The 19,602-nt window shown below is 38.3% G+C and overlaps 2 protein-coding genes across 3 annotated transcripts; both read right to left on the bottom strand.

Annotated features, from left to right (window-relative positions):
* Positions 1-220: 220 nt before the first annotated feature.
* Positions 221-12,023, bottom strand: LOC122061616 (pumilio homolog 2-like). Its single transcript, XM_042624999.1, has 7 exons — positions 11,712-12,023; positions 8,902-10,932; positions 8,617-8,779; positions 1,482-1,645; positions 1,036-1,294; positions 826-929; positions 221-694 (listed from the first exon to the last, which is right to left on the bottom strand). Exons 2-7 carry the CDS (start codon positions 10,845-10,847, stop codon positions 655-657), a joined length of 2,676 nt encoding a protein of 891 aa, XP_042480933.1. The 5' UTR covers positions 10,848-10,932; positions 11,712-12,023; the 3' UTR covers positions 221-654.
* Positions 12,024-16,498: 4,475 nt separating this feature from the next.
* On the bottom strand, positions 16,499-18,297 carry LOC122062095 (probable WRKY transcription factor 26). 2 transcript variants are annotated; one of them, XM_042625739.1, is made up of 4 exons: positions 18,216-18,297; positions 18,066-18,127; positions 17,213-17,350; positions 16,499-17,112 (listed from the first exon to the last, which is right to left on the bottom strand). In XM_042625739.1, the coding sequence occupies exons 2-4, from the start codon at positions 18,101-18,103 to the stop codon at positions 16,827-16,829; spliced, it is 462 nt and encodes a 153-aa protein (XP_042481673.1). In that variant the 5' UTR covers positions 18,104-18,127; positions 18,216-18,297; the 3' UTR covers positions 16,499-16,826. The 2 variants fall into 2 exon arrangements, with proteins under 2 accessions (XP_042481673.1, XP_042481672.1); XM_042625738.1 differs by lacking the exon at positions 18,216-18,297 and having other exon boundaries at positions 18,066-18,209.
* Between the last annotated feature and the right edge of the window lie 1,305 nt (positions 18,298-19,602).

Genomic DNA, 19,602 nt, shown 5'->3' with positions numbered 1-19,602 from the left:
GGGATCATACCCAGCTTTATTTGATGCCACTTTCGAAGAAAATAGAGGGTTTTGGTACACTTTGACCTTGAAATACAGCTACATAAATTCAGTGTGGATATCTGAAACTCAAAGCCAATACTATAACAGTCTTGGTATTCCTCATAAATGTTTTTGAATGGAGTAGAACAAAACTAAACAATTTAAATGACCAAAGCATCATATGAGAGAGAAGACAATATGAAAAACAGCATGGGCATGTTAACCATAAATATAGCATGAGCATTACAAGGAAAGTCTACGAGGCAATACATCACCAAATGGGATGCTTTAGCAAGAAAACTAGATAAATTGAACTATCCCAGCCTACAACTCTCTTACCAGCTTAATTCAGTAAAACAATTGAAAGGTACCCTCCCCATAAGCAAAAACTGAAACTCTACACTTCCCCACTTACGCTTTTATTACCAAGCAACAGCACGAGTTCATTAACATACAGACTCATGTCACCTCTAAAGAAGTACTACTTGACTAAGAGAGACAAAGGCAATAAAATGCAAAATTCAGCTTCATCTGTCCAGATGGAATATACAAGGCATCTCGACCATTCTTTCTTGAGTTCCACCTCCCAGCTTGAAAATCAAGTCTCAATAGCTAAATTCAAGTCTTTCTTCTTTACTCTTTATTACACAATTTTACAAGATCCTCCGGAACCCTGAACCAATAGTCATAAGGGGAGCGCTTTAGCTGCACTGCTCCAAGAGATTGCTCAGACACCAAACAGTGGTTTAGGAAAAAGTGATGTGTGACTTGATCCAGGACTTAAATAAAAGAAAAATATATTACTTCTTCAGACTATTGCTTGAGAGGACTTTCTTTCCATATGGGCTTGTCCGTAGGGCAGGAACATGGGGCCTGATAGCCTCTACCAAGGCCGAATGAAGAGCTCCCTGCTCAACAGGAAAATGTGGAACCATAGGAATTTGTGACCGGGAAAATAAAACCAGATAGTTAGAGATGTGTGTGTGTGAGAGACAAATTCTAGCATAGTCTTACCTTAGACTGATTAAGTGCAGCTTGAATAACATAATTGCCATAAGGGTCCAGCAAGATTTGATCTAATCGTGAGTCACTTATCAGTTCCTGAATGATACGAGGGCAGCCTTCTTCCCCAGCATATTTCAGGCATTTTTCAACCACATTGCTGCTATATTTCTGCATGGAGAGATACCCATAGTTACCATCTAATTGGTCAAGAACATCAATGGTCGCCCATGGAATCCGAAGTTCAAATACAAACTGCACCACATAATTCCTGAAAAAAATATTGAAATAGAAACAGATTACTAACTGCAAGAAAACCAGCCTTTTTTGACGCATGAACATGAACAACAACAGACAGGATCACAATATGATTTTAAGTAACCCCTAAAAAAACCTATTTCTGTAATTCATACAAATATTCACACAATAAAAGATAAGGAAAGGAATATAGTGAGTACCCAAATCGATCTTGGGAGAGGATAAGAGCATTAGAAGTTATCTCAGAGATCAAACGCCGTCTATGTTCACCCTCAGAATGGCCAAGGCACTTTTGAAGCACACAGCACCCATGGCGGTCTGTGGCAAGCTCAACACAGTGTGTGATTGCAGCTTCAAAGAGAAACTGGGAAACAAAACTCAGAATTTCACCGAAATCAGCAAACTAGTCCACCAAAAGAACTATAAATCAACTACAATGAGAGCAGCAGTTCTGATTCTTATGCATAGAGCAAGGAGAACAGAAGGGAAGTATGCTCGACCTAATTGATCGTTGCAACCATATTGGATGCTGCAATCAGTAATAATGAAACAAAAGCTGCTAAATTAGAATTACATCTGATATTCCTAACCACATATGTACCAGATAGGAAAAAGATCTACAAAACTGGTAGGCAGTAATTGTATTTTATAATCACAACTCATGATGTTGGAAAGATTTCCAAATTCCCATATGAGTAAATAAAGGCTAAGAAAAAACCTAAATACCCCTAGCATCCTTGATGTAGTAAGCCACTTAATGGACTTATCATATTGCAAATGAGCCTTGGGTGGGTTATGTATGTGTTGGGCCTTTGATCCCATGGGTTTTATTCGTAATGAACCACTTTAATGGGCCTAAAATATAGGTAGAAAGTAGAAAAACAGGTTATATTCAATGCTTTTATTTAAGTTGTTTTAATTCAATAAAGGCTCATCGGGCCCATCGATTGTAATGTCCTATACGGACTATTAGTTAGTCAGTCCTACTCCATGTTGGAGTTAGAAGTCTAGTCCTAATTCTATTTGAAGTCCTAGTTGTAGTAGGAGTGTCTAGTCCTATTTGGAAACTAGCTCCTAGTCAATGTATGATTGTAATTCTGCCCTCTTTAAATAGAGGAGCCGATGCACTAATATTTCTTAGATTTGAATGAATGAATTATTGAGTGATTACTCTTTAGCTAGAAAGCTGTTATTGATAGGTGAGATGCTTAAACCTTTGAGGGGTGAGATACCCATTCATTTATTCTCTTTCATCCTTCTCAACCCCCCATCTATTCTATTCTTCTTTTTCTATTTTATTTGCTGTAACATTCAAGAGGTACAATTCAGATTCTGTTAGAAGCTATTACAGTCCAAAACCGACCAGCATCAATGAAGATTTTAGGAGAGAGATCAATCTCCATATCTCCCTCCTCTGACCTCTGATCTGTAAACCCTTTTAAGGGTGTGTTCTAGGCTGCTATTAGACCACTCGGTCCTCTTCTTGGAGTTGTCCAGATCTGTCCAGCAGCTGTTCTGCAGAATCTTGAAGTTTTCTCTCTCCTAGGTCAGAAAATCAAGAAAGCTTGTAACTTCACAACCAGCCGTTAGAATCCTCTCAACTTTGGGGGTTTTTGTACCCTCCTTAGGGACTATCTACTCCCAAGAGTGCAGCTCAATCGGACTCCTACAGACCTGGCCGCACCTCTCTCTCCTAACTCTATAGCAGGTCTTTCTCTCTCCTATCGGGTTGGGTTTTGGGCTGGTTTTGCTCTTATATGAGTATTGTATCCTTGGGGGTCTATTTGATGGTCTTATTTCTTTGTTTCCTAGTCCTATTTGTATTATTTGGGGTTATAAACTACTGGGATAGTTTCTTGTAATTTACTTATACATTAAGTTACTTTTGTATTTGGGGTAATACTTGTGGGGGTTAGTAGTCTCTTACATACTCCTACATTAATTCTTCTCTCTCTCTCTCTCTCTCTCTCTCTCTACCCCCAACATCCTTCTTCTATTCTTCTTCTCCGATGGAGGAACACCTCTGCAACCACTCTCTCCTCCCTCCCCTTCCCCCTCCACCTCCACTGCAACCCCGCACCACCACCACCACCGCCACTGCCACCCACTTCCTCCCTCACTTTCCCGCTCCCTCCCTCCCAATCCCCTCCCTCCCCTACAAACACACCCCACCCCAATTCCAACTACTGCTTCTCTAAAATTATTATTTGACTAAACAAACATCTGTGATCATTATTGAAAAATATCGTATGCCACATTATAGACATGGGCACTTGATCAGCAGCAGAATCATCAATTAATCCCTACTTCCTTGCAATTCTTTTCCCTCTCCTCTCTATCCAGGTGTCTGTACCAGTTCTTAATGAAACTATCATGAAGCCCATGCATGTACGTTGCAAGTGAATGATTCAGTTCGATATCTAGTCATCTTCCTTGCCAGCGGCACAAATAGTCCGTCATAAACAACAAGAAATACCATTTGTGGAACCATGGGGACCGCAATGAGAGTGGCTAGAGAAACATTATTATTATTGTTATTGGTCATTTATCCTAACCTAGTAGTGTCCATTGTGTTACTTTGCTGGATAGTGAATGCCAAGAATTGTGGGATGGGAATGTAAGCAACCACGGCACTAATAAAGATTGGGAGCATTCTCAAGATAAATTTTTGCCTCCTCTACTTGGTTTATGCTACAAAGGGACCATTTGTACCGGAGCATACTCAATACAATTTGTGTCTCCTCTCCGATTGCTATTTGTTTATTCAACTAATAATTTTAGAGAAACAGTAATTGGAATAAGGTGGGGTGGGTTTGCAGAGGAGGGAGGGATAGAGTGGGGGAGCGGAGACAGGAGAAAGCGGGAAAGGGAGGGAGGGGTGAGTGGAGGTGGTGGTGTGGGGCTGGTTTGCAGGGAGGAGGGTGGGGCGGGGTTGTAGGGGAGGGGGGAGAGAGGAAGGGGTGGTTGCAGAGGTGTTCCTCCATCGGAGGAAGAAGAAGAAAGAAGAGAGAGGATGTTGGGGGCATCATAGATTTTTTCTTATTTTATTTTATTTTTTACTCATGCTGATTTTGTAAATATTTCCCAACATTGTAAGCTGTGATTGTAAAATATAATCACTACCTACCAATTTTATAAATCTTTTCTCTACCTAGTAGATCTAGGTAATTCCCTCCCACCCTCCCTTTTTTTTAAAGTGTACAGCTAACTAAAAAAAAAAAATGCGACTAGCCTGAAGCAAGACTGAAAATTTAAGTATATTCCTAGGCATTATAGGATTAGTTATGCAAAATGTGAGTGAGGCAAAATAAAATATATCATATAAAAACAATAAGCATTATTTGGAATATAGAAGACATAGTAGAAGAATGGAGCTCTTCTGTTAAACAGGGGAGGGGTGTAAAATGAAATACAAGTTACGAGACCAGAGTCCAAATCAATATAGAAACGCATAGAAAGTCTTTCAGAAAAAAAAAATTTAATTCCAGATTAAAAAAAAAAAAAATTCTATGCCACACAACAACGCTGTGCCGTACTAACTAAATGAGGGTGTCTATATACATATAGAAGATAACTAAAAGTGTCATTCATCACATAATTTTGTTCTCCAATGCAAAACATTTACACAGTAAGGGTATTCCCAAGTAAAACAAAACTGTCAAAAATTGAAGGAGCAATATGTTCACTGTAGTTTGAACTGAATCTATCACTATTTAAATCGGTGTAAAAGCTGAACTTATCCTATGCAGAACAATTGCTAAATGTCAAATCGTTAATCATGGAGCAAAATTTAATATAAAGAGAACAACTTGTGAGAGGAGATATCCATGCATGATTTTTATATTTTTAGAAACTAGACTTTCAGAATATTTAGGGAAATAATGATCACAATAAGTACTAGTCTTGAACCATTTTGATATCAAGACAGTAATTTCACAATGGGTCCAAATTATTACCATTTTCAGCAACATCCGAAGGCGGTGTTTTCAGAGTTAGCAACACCCCAGAAATGTGCACAAGCAAATCCTTGTCTCAACTCTGAAACAAACATACTAACCCTTAATTAATTCCATATGTAATCCTTCATGTATGGAGTTTTAACTACAATCTCTGCATGTTGCAAGTTGACTTCCCTCAAACCTTCTCCACCTCTAACCAATCATCGAAAATTGTGCCCTGAACTCTCATTCTACCGACTCTTTTATTGATTTAAAGTTTCTTATCATCCTAGTCTTCCCCCCCCCCCTCTCCACCCTTTAAAAATTTGATTGTAAGACAAGAATGGGATCAATAATCATCATTTCTTTGTCAACCTTATGTCGAAATTCCATTCGCTCATAATAAGGGAGCCACCAGATCGGCATAACAGGCCTCTTATGTCCTCAAGGACAATTTCTGATTCTAGTCCTCTCCTAAATATCCATTTTATCTTCTCAATTTCATATTAGTTGCCTGATTTTGCATATTGTACGTTTATCCATATGAATTTTGTGTGGTTCTTTTTTTGTTGGGGGGGGGGGGGGGGTTTGATGGTTTTTCATAATTATTTCTCTACAGATTTGCCATCTAAACATAGATATCAATATGTTTGTTGGTTTGGGTAGGTTCAACTGAGGACTCTGGTATCGAAATTTTAAACACCCCTAAGCATCTATTCAATTCCCACTTGCATAAGACTATAAGAGAAATAACTTTGAAGGATATGGTCCACTCAAATCCATAGGTTGTCAAGATCATCCTCCTATAATTGTGAGTAATATCCCATCCAACAAATGGACATCATTTAAATGGTCAAATCAATGAGAATGTACACAAGGGTTATTCCACCAATCTAAAGAACCATGCATTACTCCAACTATGTGAATGTGTTAGGGAGGCAATATATATATATATATATATATATATATATAAACTCAGTTACAAGGGCAAGGAAGAGAACAAGATGTCCTAATGAAGTAAATTGTTGAGGAGTGTACAAACGAATAAATTTAAGAAAAATAATAAATATCTACATAAAGAATCTAGAAACCATTGATAATGAACTTATATAGAACTGAAGACATGGATAACTTTTAGTTGAAAACAATGTGTTCCTAAAAAGAATTTGGTTTGTGTAAACTTATGGGTAACATTCTGACAACATGCAATGAGATGAACTTCAGCAAGGACCTGGTTACCAATTTTTTGAGTACTCTTAAGTGTATTGAAAGCTGAAGATCAGAAACTAATCATGCACAATGATCTATGTGTAAGAAGGGAGGACTAAATTTGGCTGCATCAAGCTTATCCCTTGCATTGCCATTCAAGTGTTGGTCTCAGGGATTTCCCATGTCCCTGTGACCTGAGTACACTCGTCTGAAATGGATGATCTGCTCGCAGTAAACACAATTAAGATATGGTTTATAGAGTTGAGATGCTTGAGTTCACAATTCACACTTTTTTTTGTTTTTTCTTTCAATGCTATTTTTTTTTTTTTTTTTAAATAGATAACTGAGCACATCCAATAACAATATTGCTGATAGGAGAAAATAGGAGCATTTAAAGAAAGTGAAACAGACTGGTAGTAGGTAAATCATTCCACACCAGTGTATAGCCTCAAGGGTCAAACACCTTTTTTTTAGCTGCAAACTGTGAAGGGTGTAGCCATAGGGGTACTACTACTGACAGTTCTAAGTGGTATGGATGGGAACCTTCTAGTTTTGGGGTTCTCTATCACTTCTTTAAGTGCCTCATCTAGTATAAGTGGCCTCTTCAACACCCTAATAAAAAAAATCATTTAAAGAAGCAAATTTTCTCTTTTAAGATTTCATGTCTAGATATATCCATGCTTTGAATGTATAGACATGCCTTTGCTTTGAAGACAATGCATGATATAAAACATTGATACCACAACAAGAGTATGGATAACATGCAATATATAAGAGAAAGAATCGGTAAATTGGAAAAAATGAAAGCACTTTCCACAAAAAAATTCAAGCTCTTACATATAAAATCCTTTCAGGTTGGGGGTATTATGTGGTTCCTTTAATAATATAATCTTCTTTCCCTTTAGATAAATATGTTCTTTAAATTCAAGAGGGAAAAAGAAAGGAGAAAGTATGTTTAAACATTATCCTGTTAATCTGACCCAAGTGTTAGCAATACAGATCTTGAGTGTCATACCTATGTCAATAAGAGATGCTTTGGTTACATCAGGAAACAGAATTTATTTCTTAAAGTTTCAAGAGCCTCGGGGAAGACAAAAAATCCCACAGAACCTAGCTTCTTCTAACAAACGATATATTAGAATTAATGAAAATACATACTCATACATAGGATCTGAAATCTGATTTTTTTTTTTTTTTTTTTTTTTTTTGAGGGGGAGGGTGTTTTGGAGGGCCCAAGTATGCCTAACTTAACCTCCTAATGGGTTATGCCTAACTTCACCTCTTAATGGGTTATGCCTAACTTCACCTCCTAATGGGTTAAGAGTTCCTACTAGAACACATATCCTTTTATGGTATACTCTCAGGGACTGTATCCATTGACTACATAATCCCCAGAGATAATTGCCAGGCAAATGCCTGCCTATGTTGTCTGGGTGCTGCTGAATCTGTATCTCAGGCTCTCAGCTTTTAAGGTATGGTAGCCAAAAAAGATGACGACAAATTGGACAATGCCATGACCTTTTTCTAGGTTACTTTTCTATTCTAGATGGAGAATGGGAAGCAAAGTTTTCAAGGATGGATGAAAAAATTTGGTCCCATATGCCAGATGTGGTGGTGTAAGGAATCTTTGTTGAAGGCCCTCTCTGAAATCATGCTGAGCATATGTACAAGGTGGCCCTTTCAGGTTGAGGGAAAAAAGTTTGGGCATCCAACAGTAAAGAACTCTTCTAACAATAGAGGAGCCTGGAAACTGCTTTCTTCTGTAGGTTACAGTTGGGTTGTACAGATACACTTCTTGAAGACTCAATAGAGTATATAATGGGTCTTTCTTTAATAAAATTTTCTGTCTTATCAAAGAAAGGGGAGAAACCCTCATAAATTTAGAATTTTTAGCAATAATGAATGTAATGAATTTCTCATTCAAAAAGACATTGAGCAGATAGTACACATTACATAAAAGAAACTATATCTAATAAGAGAAATATCCAAGCACCCAAAGTAATACAAGCTTTTCCAATATGAAGTTTCTCAGTCACCTTTAAATTACTCTTAATCACCTTAATATAGACAATTTCAGTCAAAAACTTGAGTTCTAAGTTTATAACCACCACAACTGCATTGCAGTAAACAAATAAGTATAAAAGAGATTGGTAGAGCATAAAAAGAGGGGAATAAAAGAAGTTATTACCTCACTATATTCAGGTATTAAGTATTGTAAGCAGCGCTGTGCAACATGATTACCATTCATATCTTTTATCAAAAGCACAATACCAGGCTTCAAAGAGGAAACAATCATTGAAAATTGCTCAGGAGTCTTAAGGGTCTCAATCACCTTCTGTACAGCTCGAGTCCTGTGTTACAGAATGGAACGGGGAATGAGAACAGACACTTGATGCAATTAAATACAATGAAAAATTCGAATAGCAAATATGAGAAAATAAAAAGCATAAGAAGTTGAAGAGAATACACAGACCCATGCATATCGCATGAAATTCTAACAAGGTCACCAGGTTTTCTCGTAATTGCATGAATGATTTGCATTCTCTGATCGCCATCACACACTTCAAGCAGCTTCTGGACCAGGTAGTTTCCAAAAGGATCGGTCATGAGTTCAACAATGTGAACAATTATCTCAAGAAAGATTTTCTCAACATCTTCTGCCGTGCCTTCGCTGAACTTCCTTTGTAAGAAGCGGCAACCATGTTGATCCTTTGCCATAAGATATATTCTACCTATAACATCTTCCATAGAATTATATCTTTGAGGCAGCGACCTTAGATTATTATTTTTTATGTCTGCAGCATCAGGTGATGAACACTGAGAGTTCCGGCCATCAAGTTGGAAGGTTCCTGCATTCAGGATGGATGGATGGTGGTGGAAATGACCATTCGAGAGCATCTTTCCATTAGCATTGTTGTGGTTCAGAGATTCACGTCCTCCATCAAATCCAGGTTTTATAGCTCTTATTGAATTCAAGCCATGTGATCTTGTTAAAATTTTCTCAGGAAAACTATGTTTCCCAACTTTGTCCATTTTGTCCATAACTTGGATTGCTTCAATGTCTTTGGCAGCAAGAGCAGCACTGCCTCCCAAACTGCTTGCAGATGTCTGTTTTTGGCCATGTGCAAATGGACAGCCATCACCCCTCCCACAAAAGCCTTGAGTGTAGTGATGACATATACCATTGCTCATAAATGTTACATTTGATGAGTTAAATCCCCTGCGTGCCGCAGCATTATTCCGAAAGGCATCTCGATTAGATTGTTCAAGTTGGTGCGACATGGGAATTTCGAAATAAGGCTGCCTCAAGTTTCTAGTCATAGGCCCAAGTGATGCATTAACATTTGCTTGCATTGAAAGGTGAGCTTCTGATCCCTGATTCCGAAGTTGTTGCGAATACAGGTAGTGTTGATGCATCCTACAATGCCTCTCTTCTTCCATATGCCTCCAAGTGAGAGGCGAGCGGCCCATTTGCTGTGGCTGCATGTAAGGGAGAGGTGATTGTGTTTCCATGAAAAATTGGTGCTGATACGGCATCATTGGAAACTCCACTCCAGGGACAGGAATGCTTGATAAAAACTGTAAAGTGTGCATTCCGGGAGCTAATGGCATACCCGTAGAATACATTGGGTGACTGTGTAGTTGCTCCCCAAGGGCAATCGATAAATTCTCAAGTGTCTGACCAGAACCAGGTTTCTGTTTCTCTAGTTCCTGAACATTGAGATTTAGCAAATTTGTGCTTCGCTTGCCATTCATCTCTCCATTTAACCTATCAACTCCATTTGATGCGTCAGTCACCATATTCATGCCATTTAGTGTATTGGGTGATGAGGGGTGGGTAACTCCTACTACTCCAGAATCCAGACTTGAATGAGGTTTCTTTAAGCAGTTTGGATATTGTCCTTCACGTACAAAGGTGCAACTCTGTAATGTTTTATAGTTAACAATCTGAGGACTTGGTGATTCCAATGCCACTCCATCTTTGAAGCTCAACTCTACAAATGCAGATGTCAAGGATTGATCATCGGGAAGATTGGAGTCCTCCTCATCAATATTCTTGACAGGCGACTGATGGTAGCTCTTCACACCTCCATTCATATTTCCATTGGACTGAAGACTCTCATCACTGGAATTTTGAGAGGAATTCACACAGGCAGCTCTGGGTCTTTCAAAGGACAATCCAGCATAGAAAGCAGAATTGCTGCCAGGGTTTGCTGCCTGAGACGCATGGTAGAACTTAGTAAAAGTAGCAGATGGAGAAGATTTCCTGTCTCCCTCTTCCAGAGGGTTCCTTTCCAAATTCGCTGAGGAATTGGGATGCGCAGATTCCTCGGGATTTGTATTTACAGAAGTCGCATTTGGTATCTCACCCAGAAGCATCTCAAATTCGTCAAAGTCAAGTTCAGTCCCTCCGCCCATCTTCTGAATGGCAAAAAGATTGAAACCAAAGTATGCTGCCGAACAGAGCCAGCTCTAATCGGCAATGCAGATCTAATGACAAACCCTGCAACGTCTATCCTGGTTAGAAAACTGACTAAAGGAATGACATTGCAGTAACGGAAACGTTATCTAATTCATTCTGAAACGTAAAACCCATCACTACTACAAATGAACAAATAACACAGAGGCATTAATTTTCAAGCCCAACATCCAGGGCGATCAGATTATAAAATTCAATATTTGGATCAGACGAAAGCCTGTATATTATATTTGCAGAAAACCCAATGAAATTAAAGTGTTGAAACTCATCATCATCCGATTCTCTCAAGTCCCAACCCACAGAAAAGACCACTATAACCGAGAGGCACAGTCAACACCAACGGATTCCACACGAGAAAAATGATCAATGCAGAAAATCGAATCCCAAAAAACAAGACAAATGCGAAGCTTTCATAACCACGATCATCATCGTCAAACATATTACCAAAGCGTCATTCATCGAATTCTTCGACGACGTCCGGAAAGCCGTTTGGGCAAAAAAGAGTGGGAAAATAACCGGAATTTTCCGCAATAATTCAGAAAGCCTCACTAAATTCGATCAATCCATGAAAACAAAATGTACCAAAACCCCTAAAACCCTGCCCATCCAAAACCAAACTCAAAATAGAAAATTCACAAAACCCACAGAAAAGCATAGATAAGAAGTAAACCCGATTGCGAAAACCCAACACTATCAAAGAAAGAAAGGGAAACAGAGTCCATTAGATAAGAAAGAGGAGAAGAAGAGCGATATGAAGAAAGGAAGGAACGATACGATGCAAGTATACGTCAATAGAGACGTACCAGTGAGAGAATCGCCGGCATTAGAGAGAAGAGGTATCCATCGGTTAAAAAAGGAAAGGAAGAAAAGCTTCGGTCTTGATGTTTTTGCAGCGACACAGAGAAAGGTGGGAGAGACGGTGGGGTCTTATGGGAAATTAAGAGAAATGCAAAGGGGTTGGAGATGGTATTGGGAAGGTCAGGAAGAGAGGCGGCGTGGAGGAGAAGGAGAGGTTTTCAAAAGGAAGGAGAGAGAGAGCATGGCACCATGGCACAATGCATGTCACATTCCATACCAAGTTACCAACGCCACACCCAACAACACCAACTACTTGGGAAAGAAGCCAATGCCACCCCACATCAGAGTCCATGCATAGGATCTTGGATGATTGTTTTTTTCGTCGGGGTGGCCCGGGTGGGGGTTAGGGTGATTTTGGTCTAGAAAGGTTTTGGCCATTTGGGTATAAGCATGGCTGGGCCTCATGATAAAGTCGTTCTATTGCAACTTAGTGGTCATAGATTTGAATTAAAAAACAATTAATTAGATAACATATTGAATTAGTCTACATACTACATACTGATATAAATGATTTTAGTGATGAGTATTGACATTAGCCCCAATACCATGAATTAAAATCTTGCTTGTCATAATGTTATGCATATGGACCGAGTTTCTTAAGACCACAATTTTCGTTCATGGGCCACTTTTAGGGGTGGTGGGGGTGGAGGGAGGGGCTTGGGGGTTAGAGGGAGCAGGGTCTCATCTCTTACATCACTATGTGACGAAGGAAAACTTCTCCCCATATTTGTGATTCTCTTAACAAGGAAAGGGACGAAATATATCATTCAATTGATATACAAAACAATTCTAATATGACAAGAGCTAAAGAATGCACCATCCATCTAATGGTTTGGGTTGGTGGTACAAACTAATCCACGTAGCTAGAATATAACCAATCCACATGGCTAGGATCTAACTTCACTCCCATTTTTACTCTTTAATGACCTTGTTCGGTGATAAAAAGATCAAGTTTTACTTTAGCATGGTGAATGTCATTTTTGCACTTGGATAGGTGTCTAAAAGCAGGGAGGGCAATTAAGACCGACATCATATATGAGGGGAATAATGAGGACCTTAGATTCATGGGTAGACCCTTCATCGTGGATGATGAAAACTTTTCCATTTCATAACATTCAAAATGGGCACAAAAATTTCACACCAAGGAAACGAATAAAGAAGAGGCACACGACATGTATGCCTATTTCTTTCAAAGAAAAATGATGGCCATGTTGTATCATAGGCCTCTCTCTCTCTCTCTCTCCAAACATGATGGGCCCTCCTGTATATGAACCTCGTAATGCTTTCTCCTATGTTTTCATTGGCTTGGTGTTGAAGATTTCATCCCACACCAGCAACATGTCAATCCTTGCCCTTCTTTCCCTTCTTTTAAAATATTTAATATCTTTACTAAGTGTGAGTTAGTCTTCTTTTTTCTAGTGGAGAGAGAGGAGGGGGGAGGACAGGGGTAGTTGGGTCAGGAATATAATTGACCAATTGAGGTTGGACCAAATTATAAGTGGTTAGATCGATTTAGATATCTTAGTAAAGTACAAAGAAATTTTAATTGAAATAGAGTAGTGTCGAGGTTTAAAAATTGAAATCAGGTATGAGATTGACCTCCATCAATTTCAATTCTTATTGATTAATAATCAATAGGGAATCGGAGGAAACCCTAATAATAGAACCAGGAAATGAATCATATACTTTTGATAATTTTTTATTTTTTTATTCAAAAAAATCTTATGAATTTAACTACTTAGAGCTAAGTTTAATTAATTTTTTATATTTGTAATAATTAAAATATTAAAAAAATAGCCAAGGAGGGAGATTTGTGTGCATTCATGGTCAATTCCAAAAAGATGCTTAAAATTGAGATAAATTAGTTAATTCTAAACAATTTCTATCCGATTTTCTAAACCGTGACGGGTGCAAATTGTTGGGTAGAATAAAGTGAACCCATCATACGAGAGATTGGATATGAATATGGGTTCATCTAATGGAAGGTTGGGATCCAATAGAAAAGAAACACAAATATAACCAATAAGCAGGAATCTAGATTGTCTTGGTTGGCCAAGTCAACTTGGGATGGCCTAGAACCGATCTGAGTTTTAGGGTGATACAAGTTTCTATGTTGGACTGAGTCTTCCTTCACTCACTGTGAAAAGAAAATTTATTCATCCATTGATTCTGGGATCGAGGAGCGTTGCTGATAAGACTTTGAGTATTCATCATATAGGGGGAGAAATATATGAGAGATTTCAACAATGAATTTTTTTTCATCCATGGTGAGGAAAAACTCTCTCATTTTGCTTAAATTAATCCTAGTAAAAAAAAAACTTGGTCAAGTTGATTTGGTATTGAATTACATGAAACAAGTCGGATATATCTCCTTTCATTATTTCTTCCAATTAAGGTATGGGATCCAAATAGAATGGGAGGGAGAAGTGGAAATTCTTGGTTATGTTTTTTTATTTTCAGTTTAACTTGTAGAAAAGAAGAACGGGAGCAAAATTTCTAGGCAGTCTTTGGATCGTAGGGTCCCTAGCCTACTCGCATATAAAATTTTTTTATTAAATTAAAGTTAGCCAAGTGACAAAATTAAGGATTTAAATCTTCAAGACTTTGGAGAAGGTGCATAAAGAAAACATGAATGGTCGACAAATACAAGCATTTAAAAAGAATAAAAATAATAAAAAATAAAAATGAAAGAAGAAGGAAGAAGAAGAGAACAATTGGGAGGAAACAGAATAACAAATTCCAATGGATGAGAAAGAAAGTCCCAAGCCCGAACCCCCAAGATAGAAAATCAACCATTCCAACAATATTACAATATAAGATGCAGGAGAAAGATAGGACACAGTAGCAAAAGAAGGTGGCAATGAGAGTGCAGAGTTGTCTGGCATTAAGGAAAAAAATATTAGAAAATTCTTAACTTATTTAATTTATTGGCGAAGTCCAAGAACCAAGGATACCCTTATGGTGAAAGTTTTTCTTCAGCACTTGTAAAGTTTTCATCCCTAAATCTATCATCATCATTATCTTTCCTATGTATGTTGGGTTGAAAATGTACTTTGTTGTTTCCTTAAGCTCATTCAAGTGCAATAATGGTCATCAGTGAAAGAACTCCTCCTCCAGCATGGTTTAAGAAATACTCATCCTAAGCCTTTAAATTGTTTTTAACATCTATAACCCATGTCCCATTGTTTTGATTCTCATGTGACGAATACCGATGTGGTTCTTTGAAGAGTTGATACCCCAATAAAATAATGTGACTCTCTTCATTCATCGTTAATATTGTGAGCTTTAGGGTTGTTATAACACTCTTTTCTTGAGGGAGGGGAATCTACATGTACGTGAAGTGACGCTGCTTATTTGCAATGTGTCAAAAGGGATGAATAAAAAAGATAACAAATTAATAGTGGAACCCACATCCCCTTGACACACGTCAAGTAAACAGCATAAGTGAAATGATTTTTCACTTCACGTACATGCAGATTCCCTAGAGCCCATATTAGGATAGGAATCACATTGAGCAAAGGGAATCCTAATTGTGCGTCTGTGTGTGTGTATTTTGCATTTTACACTAAAATAAGAGAGGGTTCTTTGTTCGTATGTGTGGCTCCAGCACCAATGCATGGCCAATCACAACGCACGTTAGCCACGCTGCGTAGCAAGGTTCTTTTTTCCCGTAAACTAAATATTTTAGAAAATTCTATTTCACAATAAATTTCGTTCCACCCTTTAGATGGAAACAAACAGAGCCTAGCAAAAATAATAATAATGATCATTAATTTAACACTCTATGGTGGGTTTACATGGGCTATAGTCAGTTCAAGGTGCCTCCCTAGTATATACGGGCTCCCATATCTATCAGTTTCATCTCAACTACAGGTTAATCCCTCTCAAAAGAACTCTAGTTTGTTCCATGGGCTTGCTTCAACAATTTTCTCTCAATATTTCTTTGGGTGGTACCTCTTTCTTATCTATATGCATAAAAGTATATAATAATGGAAATATTCCTATGACACCAGAGTAGGGATTCTTTCCTATGCCCTCTCGCATAATGAGCCATGAGACCTACATTGATTCTCTTTCTTCAGACAAAATTTGGGCACTTACTGAACTAATCCCTTTCATGCCCTCTCATTGGCACGATTTCTCACTCTGACATCATGAGAAACCTTCGCCCAAATCATAAAATCAAGATTTGAATTTTTTTTCTTCTTTTGTTTTTCCCCTGATGAATGAACTTGAAATTGGTAAGCTGGGTATGGTCTGTGGAAGGATGATCAATGGTTGAATATAACTCAAACACATCTACATTTTCTGAAATTGCAGTTATCACCTTCGACAAAATATAAATTAGATCTTTTAATTTCCAAGTGAAGTATTCAATTTGTTCGAATGAAATTTGGTTGCCACCTGGGTTGCAGCCAAAGAAATGAACCCGAGAGGGAAGTGATTATTCCATTTCTTTAGCTGCCACCAGGGGTTGCACCCAAAAATTTTCCAATCTGCTCCAAGTACATAGAGGGTCCAAGTTGAGTGAGCCATGAACCTGGGTTAGGGAAATGGTAAATTTCGAGTCAAATTGAGCCCGAGTCTGGCCCAGCCCATTTTATTTTGGTCCAGTTAAAGTAGAGCCTGGCCTGAACTGCACCAACTATAAGTTCCATTCCCCACTGGGGTTCTTTAAGAAGTCTACATGGCATACCCAATTTTGTTTTGCTGAAGCTGAAATATTTTGAAATTCTTTGAAGATTAATGAACCCTACAAAGCAAAAGTGTTTGATTAATTAGGTGTGTTACAACTTCCAACTTCCAACTTCTAATCATGTGGAAAGACACCATTACAATGCAGAGGAAGAGAATATGTAGATTGTATATTCTGCTTGAAAATGCCAATTTTGGTGAGCTTAGATAAGAACCCTCTAGCCTCTCCCTCTGCTGAAGCTCAAGTTAATTCCACCCAAGGGTCTTGTGCCTTATTGAAGGATAATTAAGGCTGTGTAGCTATATAGAATTGAATGGAGTTATAATGGAACTGACCGAGATGGTAGTGATGATGATGATGAGCATTATTGAAGGGTTGTCAAGTTTGAGTGAAGTGAGGAGTCCTGAGCTTGTAGAGGTAAGGGCATCTGGGAATTGCTGTTGTTTTGAGCACCAAAGACCTGTGTATACAAATCATACTGGTTGACCCTCGAAGCTGAAGCTTCTTCTTGAGAGGAACCTTGTTGAGGAATCGAAGGGGAATGGGTATGAGCCCCATCGTAGCTAATTCGGATGTTCTTCGGGTTCGAGGCAGACCATTCTGCTCGCTTCTTGGCTCTGCAATTCGTCTTATGGCACTTGAAATAACTTCTATATATGAGAAATCAAAAAACAAAAACTACACATCAGTATTTCTCAGAACTTGTGGACGATTTCGATTAACCTCAGTCAGGCTATCTGTAAATTCTACCTGGTTTTTCTTATATTTTTGATGAACTTTTGGCCATATTTTTTCCAGCTATGACCATCTTCTGGGATCACCAAGTTGTTGGCTTCTTTATTACCTATCACTTGCTCTTCTCTAAGCCCTTTCTCAGTATCATGATCCCTGGAAGAATAAGAAGTTCATGTTTAATTAATTGTCTTGCAAGTGATCAAGGAGTACTTCAAATCCTTCTTTCATTATTGTTAACCAAATTATATTTCCTATGGACAAAGAGGACAATAGGACCACGTTCATGATTTCATGCATGATATGACCACAGACCATTGAAGGCCCACCTGCCATGAGAGAGAGAGAGAGAGACAGAGAAATGTCTAAAGATAGAGTGAGAGGGGGCCTCATGTATATCTATAACTCAGTTAACAACTTAACATACTTCCATGGATAGAGAAGATCCAATAATCTCAACAACCTAAACCCATGAAATTAACATCCATCAATTCTTTGAAAGATCTACATGTAAAATTAGGAGAGGTTGATTAATTAGTTGCACAGTAATCCTAAAGCTGCACAACACTGGTTGTCTTTCTTCCAGCTACAGATGCATATAAGAAACACAGCATCTACTAAAAACCAAAGAGAAGAACCATTTTTTTTATATAACTCATTAACATTCAGAGAAGGAGAGCATGCTCACATATACAACCAAAGACAAGGGGTGGGGGGGGGGGGGGGTGGAAATATAGTTATAAAGGAAGGAGGCTTGATGAGTAGTATGGGATCTGCCTAACATAATATCAAAGAAACACCCAGTCTGGGTTTCCAATTCTGAACCAAAAATGCTGGAAATTAAGTGGATAACAGAAAGATGAAAGCATACAGTGGTGCTGGTCCTCTGGCTGGAGGAGGGTCGGTCATGGCCGCTCTTCTTCGTCTTCAAAACTGTTAAAAGTAATGAACCATCAGGACTACCTGAAAAAGAGCAAAGAGAGAGAGAGAGAGAGAGAGAGAGTTATTTGTCGGCACTTACATATCTGATGAATTTGGGCAACTTGGGCTTCATATCAGTATCTGTACATGTAAAAAATAAAGGCAGTGAAGTGAGAGAAAGAGCCATGGGACCGCGAAATGGAAGAAGAGGGTGTGGAGGAGGGAAGAGACGTACGAGCCTATGAGATCTGTAGTGGACACGTAAGTCTTCAGTGACGTGTATCTGCTGACGCCAAATCAGACCCAGTACATTTCACCGACTGTGGATCCCTCCCCTACAGGGTAACCCACCCACTCCATCACACACCGTCCATGTGTCTGGGAACCACCTTGGATGGTATTGACATGGACTGGGGTGGTTAGCTGCTCGGGAGAGGAGCCTGATTCCCATTTCACCTATCCCTATTTTTTTCTATGGGCGAATAACTTATCGCTATCGCTAGTTGGCTAGTTGGACATTAGGCTATGCCTATCCACATAATTTAATAAGCTTCATCTGATCTATTGCTGGCTATCTGCCAATTAAATAGATTTTCTGTTCGATTAGGTATGTGGGTCATAGTACCCCAAACCGAACCAAAATAACCCGGTGCAAGTTGCATAATAGGATGCCAATTAAATGGATTTTTACCTTCACATCTATGTAGGAAAAACAGTTCCTCATTTTGGATTTTAACATTTTTTTTACTTTTGAGTAGGTTTTGTATTGTTATAGGCTAGGGCATGGTGGGTGTAAACTTGGTTGAATTGGTTCAAACAGAACCAATTTCCTCAATGATTCAATGCTTGGTCTAGTTTGGGAATCTTTACACCACCCTCACCCCTCAAAAAAAAAAAAAAAAAAAATTCCAGTATTTAATATGCCCAAAATTAAATGTTGTTGATCTAACTATGTACTTTGTCTGAAATATTAGTGTTTCTATTATAAAAATAATGACAGCATGTTGTTAAATTAATGAGGAAATGTGTACATAACGTCTTAACCTAACACATGTGAATGTGTATGCATCTTTTGTGGCATATGGAATTTTTTAGGTAATTTTTTTTTTCCTAATTTTTTGGGGAGGTGTGGGGTTTCTGTTAGCTTCACTGTAATGTTGTCTTATTCGAACAACACCTAAGGGTCTTAGGAATTGAAAACTCCAAATCATAAGGGAGAAAAAATTAATGATAAAAGTTTTTTGTCACTATAGGTGAAGAAAATGTAACCTTTGAAGATGTCATTATTAACTCCGCTCTTTATTGTGCAAAGCCCAAAATACCTTAAAAATGTTTTCAGATTCCAGAATAATGTGGGTGAAGAGAATCAACTTTTGATGACGTACATGAAAGACCAAACTTAGGTGATATATGAACAGCAAGGTTCGCTGATCGATCTCCATGTGAGAAAGTGATTAAAAAAAAAAAAAAATAGTTGCACACATATA

The sequence above is a fragment of the Macadamia integrifolia genome, chromosome 14 (genome assembly GCF_013358625.1).
Source record: "Macadamia integrifolia cultivar HAES 741 chromosome 14, SCU_Mint_v3, whole genome shotgun sequence".
NCBI lineage: Eukaryota > Viridiplantae > Streptophyta > Magnoliopsida > Proteales > Proteaceae > Macadamia > Macadamia integrifolia.
This window is presented reverse-complemented; position numbering and strand designations above follow the sequence as displayed.

Bases quoted from the DNA above. Each gene is read 5' to 3' on its own strand.
- LOC122062095 (XM_042625739.1), bottom strand. From the start codon at position 18,103: ATGACCGACCCTCCTCCAGCCAGAGGACCAGCACCACT. The intron at 17,351-18,065 runs GTATGCTTTCAT...TTATTCTTCCAG, and splicing joins GCCAGAGGACCAGCACCACT to GGATCATGATACTGAGAAAG. The intron at 17,113-17,212 runs GTAGAATTTACA...TCTCATATATAG, and splicing joins AAAAATATAAGAAAAACCAG to AAGTTATTTCAAGTGCCATA.
- LOC122061616 (XM_042624999.1), bottom strand. From the start codon at position 10,847: ATGGGCGGAGGGACTGAACTTGACTTTGACGAATTTGAGATGCTTCTG. The intron at 930-1,035 runs GTAAGACTATGC...CCTGTTGAGCAG, and splicing joins CTGCACTTAATCAGTCTAAG to GGAGCTCTTCATTCGGCCTT. The intron at 695-825 runs GTAATATATTTT...CTATTGGTTCAG, and splicing joins TCAAGCAATAGTCTGAAGAA to GGTTCCGGAGGATCTTGTAA.